Source organism: Rhinopithecus bieti, unplaced genomic scaffold (genome assembly GCF_001698545.2).
Source record: "Rhinopithecus bieti isolate Rb0 unplaced genomic scaffold, ASM169854v2 scaffold_56979, whole genome shotgun sequence".
Taxonomy (NCBI): Eukaryota; Metazoa; Chordata; class Mammalia; order Primates; family Cercopithecidae; genus Rhinopithecus; species Rhinopithecus bieti.
In genome coordinates, this window is record NW_016822352.1 from 430703 (window position 1) to 440197 (window position 9495).

General features: G+C 58.2%; 1 protein-coding gene and 1 long non-coding RNA gene across 2 annotated transcripts in view; one reads left to right on the forward strand and one right to left on the reverse strand.

Moving 5' to 3' along the window:
• The window catches only part of LOC108521209 (uncharacterized), a 21804-nt gene extending 19848 nt beyond the window's left edge, over positions 1-1956 (reverse strand). Inside the window, exons 1-2 of the long non-coding RNA XR_001883139.1 lie at positions 1864-1956; positions 934-1545 (exon numbers count right to left, since the gene is read on the reverse strand). This is a non-coding gene — a long non-coding RNA (uncharacterized LOC108521209). The remainder of the gene's footprint in view (positions 1-933; positions 1546-1863) is intronic.
• LOC108521203 (uncharacterized) overlaps positions 1-8685 on the forward strand; it is a 33936-nt gene extending 25251 nt beyond the window's left edge. The window contains 17 exon segments of the mRNA XM_017860889.1: positions 2518-2611; positions 2613-2646; positions 2816-2851; positions 3035-3319; positions 3464-3547; positions 3550-3765; positions 4210-4506; positions 4752-4838; positions 4841-4874; positions 4876-5051; positions 5358-5408; positions 6321-6437; positions 6718-6793; positions 6872-6909; positions 7138-7190; positions 8076-8234; positions 8312-8685. Coding sequence (XP_017716378.1) covers positions 2518-2611; positions 2613-2646; positions 2816-2851; positions 3035-3319; positions 3464-3547; positions 3550-3765; positions 4210-4506; positions 4752-4838; positions 4841-4874; positions 4876-5051; positions 5358-5408; positions 6321-6437; positions 6718-6793; positions 6872-6909; positions 7138-7190; positions 8076-8234; positions 8312-8458 — 1984 coding nt within the window. The 3' untranslated portion in view covers positions 8459-8685.
• The last annotated feature ends 810 nt before the right edge of the window (positions 8686-9495 follow it).

The window sequence follows — 9495 nt, forward strand, 5'->3', positions numbered from 1 at the left end:
CCTGCCTCAACCTCCCAAAGTGCTGTGATTACAGGTGTGAGCACCGTGCCTGGCCGACAGTTTCACTCTTGTCCCAGCTGAAGTGCTTTGGCATGATCTCAGCACACTGCAGCCTCCACCTCCCAGGTTCAAGAGATTCTCCTGCCTCAGCCTCCCGAATAGCTGGGATTACAGGCACTCACCACCATGCCTAGATAATTTTTTGTATTTTTATTAGAGATGGGGTCTCACTGGCCGGGCACGGTGGCTCAAGCCTGTAATCCCAGCACTTTGGGAGGCTGAGACGGGCGTATCACGAGGTCAGGAGATCGAGACCATCATGGCTAACACGGTGAAACCACGTCTCCACTAAAAAATACAAAAAAATAGCCAGGTGAGGTGGCAGGTGCCTGTAGTCCCAGCTACTCGGGAGGCTGAGGCAGGAGAATGGTGTAAACCCGGGAGGCAGAGCTGGAGCTTGCAGTGAGCTGAGATCCCACCACTGCACTCCAGCCTGGGCGGCAGAGCGAGACTCCGTCTCAAAAAAAAAAAAAAAAAGAGAGATGGGGTTTCACCATGTTAACCAGGCTGGTCTCGAACTCCTAGCCTCAAGTGATCTGCCCGCATCCACCTCCCAAAGTGCTGGGATTACAGGCATGAGCTACCACGCCCAGACATAAATTCCTTTCTAATGGTGTTAATTTAATATAGTTTTTCAGCTTCACAATGTCTACCTAATGCATTTCGACAACTTTCCTCATATGGTTGTCATTCCTGCGGGGCGGCCCTCCTCCCGCGCACCTGGCCTTTCATAAAGGGTTTCTCCCACGGCTGTCCAGGCATCAGCCTGATGAAGGGGATCCTTGCCACTGCTCCTGCCCCACTCTCCCAAACTTAGCGTCAGCTCAAGATTGTGCCCGGCAGGGATGGGACCAACGCCAGCCTCACACTCACCTGTGGGGCAGACGCCCATGTCTGAGCACCACGGATTGAATCTGTTTCTCACACACAGGGAGGGGCTGAGAGCTGAGCGTGGACTCCAGTGAGTGAGCAGAGACACACACGGGAGGGGGAGCCACAGCGTCCAGCCCCACCCAGAGCCCTGACCCCTCCCTGCCTGGGAGGACCTGGGGTTCCTCTTCTGTCCCACATGGAGGTGGGAACCTCCTCCTCCCTAGTGACCCTGGGTGGTCCCGGACACCTGTGGCCACTCAGCTCTGAACTCTGTTCATTGCAGGGGACGCGTCTCAATGTTGGGAACTTTTCTTTCTCTTTCTGGGCCTGTGGCTGTGGTGATCCGCATATTTCAGACGTATCACAAGCAGCACTTCTTGGTATTTGCAGCCGATGTCAGCTCTTGAGTGGGGGCGTCAATCATCCTCCTGGACCGTGGACCCCGACACCAGGATCCTCTCCCGTCCCACCCTCCGGTCTGAACTGGTCTGGAAATTCACCACGGCTGAGCCTCCCGTGTCCTGGGCACCACTGACCCCACAGCCACTGTGATGAGTGGGGTTCATGACAGCAGGCTGGGAGGTGACATTAATGTCCAAAGTCACATAAACCCTGGATGATAATCAGGAATTAATAATAATTATTATTATAAATAATAGTAAATAATTATTATTATAAATAATAATAATTAATAATCAGCTCCCCTCCCCCAGAATCAGATTACAGATTACAATGAAACATATATATATATAGAATTTTATCCCCTCTATTTCTCCTTTTCAGACAGGATCTTGCTGTGTCGCCCAGGCTGGAATGCCGAGGGGTGATCACAGCTCCCTGCAGCCTCCGCCTCCCAGGCCCAAATGATCCTCCCACCTCAGCCTCCTGAGTAGCAGGGACCACAGGCATGAGCCTCCATGCCCAACTCACTTTTTTCTTTTCCGTAGAGACAGGGTCGCAGTATGTTGCCCAGGACTGTCTGAAGCTCCTGGCCTCAAGCCATCCTCCCGCCTCAGCCTCAGCCTCCTGAAGTGCTGGGATTCCAGGCGTGAGCCACCACGGTAGACCCTGCATTTCTCCTCTGTGCTCACTGTCACACGCAGCTCAGCCTGGGCTGCACAGCCAGGTGTCAGGTGCGTCTCTGCTGATCTGAGTCTGCCTGCAGCACAGACCTGCATCTTCCCTGAGGCATCTTCGGGGCTGGAGAGACGACTGCCATGGTAAGGACCCCGCAACGCTGAGCCGATGGACGGGCTGGAGGAGGGAGGGAGACCCCATGCGGAGGCTCTGAGAGGGAAGAGAAGCCCACGGTCACCCTCGCCTGAAAGGGGCTGACTCAGGAAGGCACCGGGTCTATTTGCTGCTGTGTCCTGGCCCTCAGTGAGATAAAGATAAATCAGGCCAAGCATACGTGACCCCAGGGGGCAAGTGAGAACCCCAGGTTCCTGTCTGAAAATGTCCTGCAGAGAGCCCCTGGTGCCCGCCCCCACCTCACCTGGGGGGAAATGAGAGCCCAGGCTCCCTGGGAGGGCGTTCCCCTTCCCTGTGGGCTGAGGAATGAGACAATCCCCAATAACATTGAAGGAACCAGCCCTCCGAGCGGCACACCCTGTTTCTCTGTCCTCCACACCGAGGCTCAATCCATCGCCAGAGCCCGGGTCCACTGGGAGGAGACGCCCATGACCGACGGCCTCACAGCCTGCCTCTGCCTCGGTTGAGATTTTCCAGATGGGGAGGGGGAGATCCGAGTCCCTTGGAGGACCCCACCCACACACAACCTGGTCCATCAAGAGTCCCTCAAAAGCTCAGGAAGGCACCCAGGGCAAAGGGAGGGTCTGCTCAGGCTTCAGGGTCAAATCCCTCACCGGGAACTCTCTTCCAGGGCTGAGTCTGGACCCCAGGACCCACGTGCAGGCAGGTGAGTCTGTCCCCAGCTGTCCCCGGTCCCTCCTCCTCACTAGGGACAGGGGCCACACATGGGCAGCTGGGGGAGGAGACCGCAGTGCTGGGTGACTGATGGCGATGATGGGGGGTCCTGGTGCTGGGAGCTGGGATCTGCGTGTGGGGACGTCTTGGGATGCAGCCTCTGATTTCCTTCCAGAGCCCCTCCCCAAACCCACCCTCTGGGCTGAGCCTGACTCTGTGATCATCCGGGGGAGCCCTGTGACCATCTGGTGTCGGGGGACCCTGGAGGCCCAGGAGTACCGACTGGATAAAGAGGGAAGCACAGAGCCCTGGAAAACACAGAAACCACTGGAGCCCAAGAACAAGGCCAGATTCTCCATCCCATATACGACAGAGCACTATGCTGGGAGATTTCGCTGTTACTATCACAGCCCTGAAGGCTGGTCAGAGTACAGCGACCCCCTGGAGCTGGTGGTGACAGGTGAGAGGACACTCAGGGGTCCCAGCCCCAGGCTCTGTCCTCAGGAAGGGGTCGGCTCTCAGGGGCGTCTCCCTCTCACAGCCCAGCCCTGGGGATGATGTAGGGGTGGGCGCCCATTTAACACGGTGCCTCCTTCTCTCCTAGGAGCCTACAGCAAACCCACCCTCTCAGCCCTGCCCAGCCCTGTGGTGGCCTCAGGAGGGAACGTGACCCTCTGATGTGTCTCACAGGGGGATATCAGCATTTTGTTCTGATGAAGGAAGGAGAACACAGGCTCCCCCGGACCCTGGACTCACAGCAGCTCCACAGTGGGTGGTTCCAGGCCCTGTTCCCTGTGGGCCCCGTGACCCCCAGCCACAGGTGGACATTCAGATGCTATTACTATTATAGGAACACCGCCCAGGTGTGGTCCCACCCCAGTGACCTCCTGGAGATTCTGGCCTCAGGTGAGGGACCACGGCTTCTCTAACACACTTTCGGGGCAGCTGACAGGCTGCGGGGAGTCTGGCTGGTGACTGACTCTGGAAAGGACCCAGAGTGATGTGTGGATGGACGGGCTGCAGGCGTGAGGGAGACCCCGTGGGGAGGCTCTGGCATGGGAGGAGGAGGCCTTGGCCACCCTCACCTGGAAGGGGAGGACTCCGGAAGGCATCGGTGTGTTTGCTGTGAGGTCCCGGCTCTCAGGGGAGGAGGAAAGATCAGGCACAGTGGCCAGGGCTAGGGAGACCCCACTCCTCTGAAATGACTCCAAGACAGCCCCGGGTGAGAAGGAGGCCCTGGGGTCAGAGACTCAGAGTGTGAGAGACAGTGAGACCTGCAGGGCCAGGACAGGAGAAGGAAGGAGTGGGGAGGAACCAGCTCTCTGAGTCCCGGCTCCTCTTTCCCTCCAGGCATGTCTAGGAAGCCCTCCCTCCTGACCCTGCAGGGCCCCGTCGTGGCCCTTGGAGAGACCCTGACCCTGCAGTGTGGCTCTAATGTCGGCTACGACAGATTTGCTCTGTACAAGGAAGGGGAACGTGACTTCCTCCAGCGCCCTGGCCAGCAGCTCCAGGCTGGGCTCTCCCAGGCCAACTTCACCCTGGGTCCCGTGAGGCGCTCACACAGGGGCCAGTACAGATGCTACGGTGCACACAACCTCTCCTCCGAGTGGTCGGCCCCCAGCGATCCCCAGGACATCCTGATCTCAAGTGAGGAGCCCAGCGGGTTCAGTCAGGGACCCAGGCTCTGCACAGGCCCTGCCGGGGGATCCCAGGTGGTGATGGCTGGGATGAGGGGTGGGGCACCAAGGGAGGGAGAGACAGACAGAGACAGGGGATGGAGGTGAGGGGGAGACTCAGAGAAAACAGAGAGACTGAGGGCCCCAGAGAGAGGCCTGGGGAGGTCTCAGCTCAGATCAAGGTGGGAGCCCCTCACCCATCCTTCTTCTCTCCAGGACAGATCTATGATGTGGTCTCCATCTTGGTGCAGCCGGGCCCCACGGTGGCCTCAGGAGAGAACGTGACCCTGCTGTGTCAGTCATGGGGCAGTTCCACACTTTCCTCCTGACCAAGGAGGGGCAGCCCATCCCCGCTACATCTGAGATCAGAGCACCGAGCTCCTAAGTACCAGGCTGAATTCCCCATAAGTCCTGTGACCTCAGCCCACGCGGGGACCTACAGGTGCTACGGCTCACGCAGCACCGACCCCCACCTGCTGTCTTTCCCCAGTGACCCCCTGGAGCTCGTGGTCTCAGGTGAGGGCCCTGACCCTGTCCTCTCTGAGGTCAAAGGCTCAGCTCAGGGCCAGGCCCCAGGAGATCTCAGCTGGGATAGAGTGAGGGAGGCTTAGCCAGAGGGGACCCAGCCCTCAGAGGGGAGGAGGCCAACGGGGGTTCTCCTAGGCATGGCCATCCTTTCTCCTTGCCTGGCATGCAGAAGGTACCAGGTGGGCAGAGAAATGGTTTCAGAGGATCCACTGGGCAGATGCAGGAGAGTGGGAGTGGAAGGGTGCGCTCCATGGACAGCCCCAGCCCCTCACCCGCCTCCTGTGCTCCTTCCAGGACCCTCTGGAGGCTCCAGCCCCCCACCCACAGGGCCACCCTCCACCCCTGGTGAGTCACTGAGGCCTCTTGGGGAGCGCGGCCTCCCCCAGGGCAGTCTGAGTCTCCAGAAGGATCCCATTCCCCTCCCCTCAAGGACAGGCTGGTGTCCCAGGGACTCTGAGGCTAGGCTGGTGAGGAGTGGGGGGTTCAATGCAGAGGGAGATGTTGGGGCCCAGCCTGGGGAAGGAGGAGCCAGGCTGATATGGGGGCAGGGCAGCCCCAGCCCTCACCTCCCTGTCCTGACCCAGAAGGCCCTGAGGACCAGCCCCTCAACCCCTCAGGGTCAGGCCCTCAGAGTGGTGAGTGGGGGCTCTGAGAGGAAGGTGGACGGGGTCCAGGGAAGGCAGAGGTGGGTTCTGTCCTAGGTTCAGGCCCCCCTGAAGATGGTGACGTGGACAGGCCCCTCCCCTGCCTGGGCCTCAGTTTCTCCAAATGTAAAGGAGAGAGGCCTGCAGGTGGGAACGTTCCTTTCAGCTCTGACTCCCAGCTGTGACCTCCTGGGAGAGGAGGCCTCTCAGGGAAGCCTCCCAGGACCTGATTCCGCAGGGTCCTGTCCCACCTGCAGCAGTGACAGTGACCTGGGGCAGGGGAGGGGAGCAGCGCTGTGGTTCAGGACGGTCAGGCTCTTTCCCTGCATCTCTGGGGCTCGGCTCTGGTGCTGGGAATAAGGGCTGCAGGTCAGACTCCCGGGTTCCCTTCCCAGCTCTGCCGCTTCCTGGCTGGGGCTCCTGGGGCAGGCGATTCCCCTCTCTGAGCCTCAGTTTGTGCATCTGTGAAATGGGTTGTGGGGGCGGCAATTCCATGTTGCACAACTGCTTGTAAGGGTTGGAGGTCTTGAAGGAAAGACCCGGCTCGCGCCTGCACACAGTAGGTGCTCACATCAATGACGTCATTCCCACTCCTGATGTTATCATGCTCAAGGTCTGGGAAGATACCTGGAGGCTTTGATTGGGGTCTCGGCGGCCTTCGTCCTGCTGTTCTTCCTCCTCCTCTGCCTCCTCCTCCGACGTCAACGTCAGAGCAAACACAAGATATCGGGTGAGTAGGGAAGTGGGGGACCCACGGGCCGACGGAGGGTACACCAGCCAGAGGGAACTCAAACACACGGGGGTGTCAGTTTAGAAAACCGGTTCCAGGGAAACGTAATGTCAGCACGCATTTACAAACTTCAGTATCCATGGAGTTTTTTTCTATCTCATAAAATATTTGAAACATCTATGCAGGAATATTTTTAGTTTTCCTTTTTCCCCTCAAGTTGCATGTGTAGAATGGGGGTTCTAATGTTCCCAGGGCTGAGACTCTGTCCATCTTCACCCAGACCAGAGAAAGACTGATTTCCAGCGTCCTGCAGGGGCTGCGGAGCCAGAGCCCAAGGACAGGGGCCTGCTGAGGAGGTAATTCTGCCGGAAGACCCCAGACTCCCACCTGCCGCAGCCCATATACTGCCCCTCACACTCCCGTGTCCTTCCCAGGTCCAGCCCGGCTGCTGACGTCCAGGAAGAAAACCTCTGTAAGAGAAAGAGAAGGGACAAATGGGGGTGCTGGGGAGACCCAAAATTTCAGTAGCAACAGGGAGGGGCTGGGAAGGGTCTGGGGCTCCGTGGAAGATGGTCTCGCCCCCCACTGTGGGACCTCCCTGGATTTCAGTGGCCCTAGTGGGAGCTGGGCAGGGGCTAGCGGGACTCAGAGGCCTCAGGGGTCCTTCCCAGGAGACGAACCCCTTGCTCTGGCCCAGCAGATGCTGCCGTGAAGGACACACAGCCTGAGGACGGGGTGGAGCTGGACAGTCGGGTGAGACCCCGCCCCTGTCCCGGGCACCAAAGGCCTCCTGGTGCCAGATCTAATCCAGGAGGACTTCTCTGTCCTCTTCCCCCGGTTCTCAGCATCATCACGGTGGACCCCTCCTCGTCCAGCGCGCTGCCTCCCGCCTGCTGTGACCTCACTCTCTCCTGCTGTCCTGGGACCTCGCGGGCCTCCTCCCGGGTCCCCTTCCTGCTCCTCCTCCTCTGTGTGGCCGTCTGGTTGTTAGAGCGCTCCCCAGGCCTCAGGAGGATGAGGAATAAATGAACCATCCCGGTCCCCTGGGCTCCCCTTCATTCATTCATCCGGCGAGTGTTCCCAGGGAGCTCATTGTGGATCGGGCTCCCAGTGGGAGCTGCAGACACAGCAGGGAGCAAAGCCGCCCCCGCCTCCGGAGCTCACCTCGTGGTGGGAGACAAAATGCAAATAAATGCACCGTGTGCAGCAGTGCAACGTGCTGTAAGAAACATAAACCAGGGAAAGGGCAGAGAGTGTGGGGCAGTGGGGCCAGTCTGAATGTAAGGGGAGGGCTGTCTGCTCAGCTGTCATCTGAGAAGCCTGGACGGAGGGGGCCACAGGATCCTCTCATGGACGAGCCCCTGCAGGCAGAGGAAACAGCCGTGCAAAGACCCCGAGGCAGCAGCGAGCTCTTGCAGGAAGGCGGGCGTGAGGCTGCAGCCAAATGGGCAAGGTCAGAGTGAGGAGGAGAGGCCAGAACCGCAGGGAGGGAGCGGCCAGACCCTCCATGGCCTTAGGGCGTCCCTGAGGTTCCATCAGGAAAGGGATGTAATCGGATCACCCTGGGAACAGTGAGGAAAATTGACTCCAGGAGGTCAGGGGGACTCAAGGACACCCCCCACCAGTATCTCTCTCCAGCAGAGCCCATATGATGAAGACCCCCAGGCAGTGACGCATGCCCTGGTGAAACACTCCACACCTAGGAGAGAAATGGCCTCTCCTCCCTCCCCACTGTCCGAGGAATTCCTGGACACAAAGGACACACAGGCGGAAGAGGACAGGCAGATGGACACTGAGGTGAGTCCTTTCCTCTCCAGGCCCTCAGGCCTCCCCACCCCACCACGTTCCTTCCCTCTCACTCTCCCCCACTGCAGGCTGCTGCATCTGAAGCCCCCCAGGATGTGACCTACGCCCAGCTGCAGAGCTTGACCCTCAGACGGGAGGCAACTGAGCCTCCTCCATCCCAGGAAGGGGAACCTCCAGCCGAGCCCAGCGTCTACGCCACCCTGGCCATCCACTAACCCGGAGGGGACCCAGACCCCACACTCAGCAGAAGGAGACTTGGGACTGCTGAGGGCACAGGAGCTGCCCCCAGTGGACACCAATGAACCCCAGTCAGCCTGGACCCCTAACACAGACCACGAGGAGACGCTGGGAACTTGTGGGACTCACCTGACTCAAAGATGACTAATGTCGTTGCATTTTGGAAATAAAGCAACAGACTTCTCAATAATCAATGAGTTAATAAGAAAAAAAAAAACACACAGACATAAAGGCCAGGTGTGGTACTCGGGAGGCTGAGTCGGGGGGATTCCTTGAACACAAGAGGTTCAGGCTGCTGAGGCTGCAGTGAGCTACGACTGTGCCACTGCACTCCAGCCTGTGTGACAGAGGGAGACAAAAAAAAAAAGAGTGAGTGAATGTTTTAAATTCAATGATAATGTCAATAGTACACATCAAACTTATGAAATGGGAAAATTAAGCAGCATAGCCAGGTGCAGTGGCTCACGTCTGTAATCCCAATACTTTGGGAGGTAGGTGGGGAGGATGGCTCGAGCTCGGGAGTTCCAGTCAGTCTGAACAGCATAGTGAGACCCCCATCTCTACAAAAAATAAAACTAGTCCGGCATGGCGGCACACACCTGTAGTCCCAGCTACTTGAGAGGCTGAGGTGGGAGGATCACTTTGGGCACAGGAGGTCGAGGCTGCAGTGAGCCAAGATCGTACCACAGCACTTCAGCCTGAGCAACAGTAAGACCTTGTCTCAAAAAAAAATAAACCAAAACAATTAAAAAGCCAGTGAAATTACCTGTTGATTAGTGTTTGCATAATACATTTTTATCCTTCTGCTTTTTTCATGTGATAAAATATAAACAACAGGCTGGGCACGGTGGCTCACACCTGTAATCCCAGCACTTTGGGAGGCTGAGGCGGGTGGATCACAAGGTCAGGAGTTCAAGACTAGTCTGGCCAAGATGGTGAAACCCCGTCTCTACTAAAAATACAAAAATTAGCCACGTGGGCCGGGCGCGGTGGCTCAAGCCTGTAATCCCAGCAC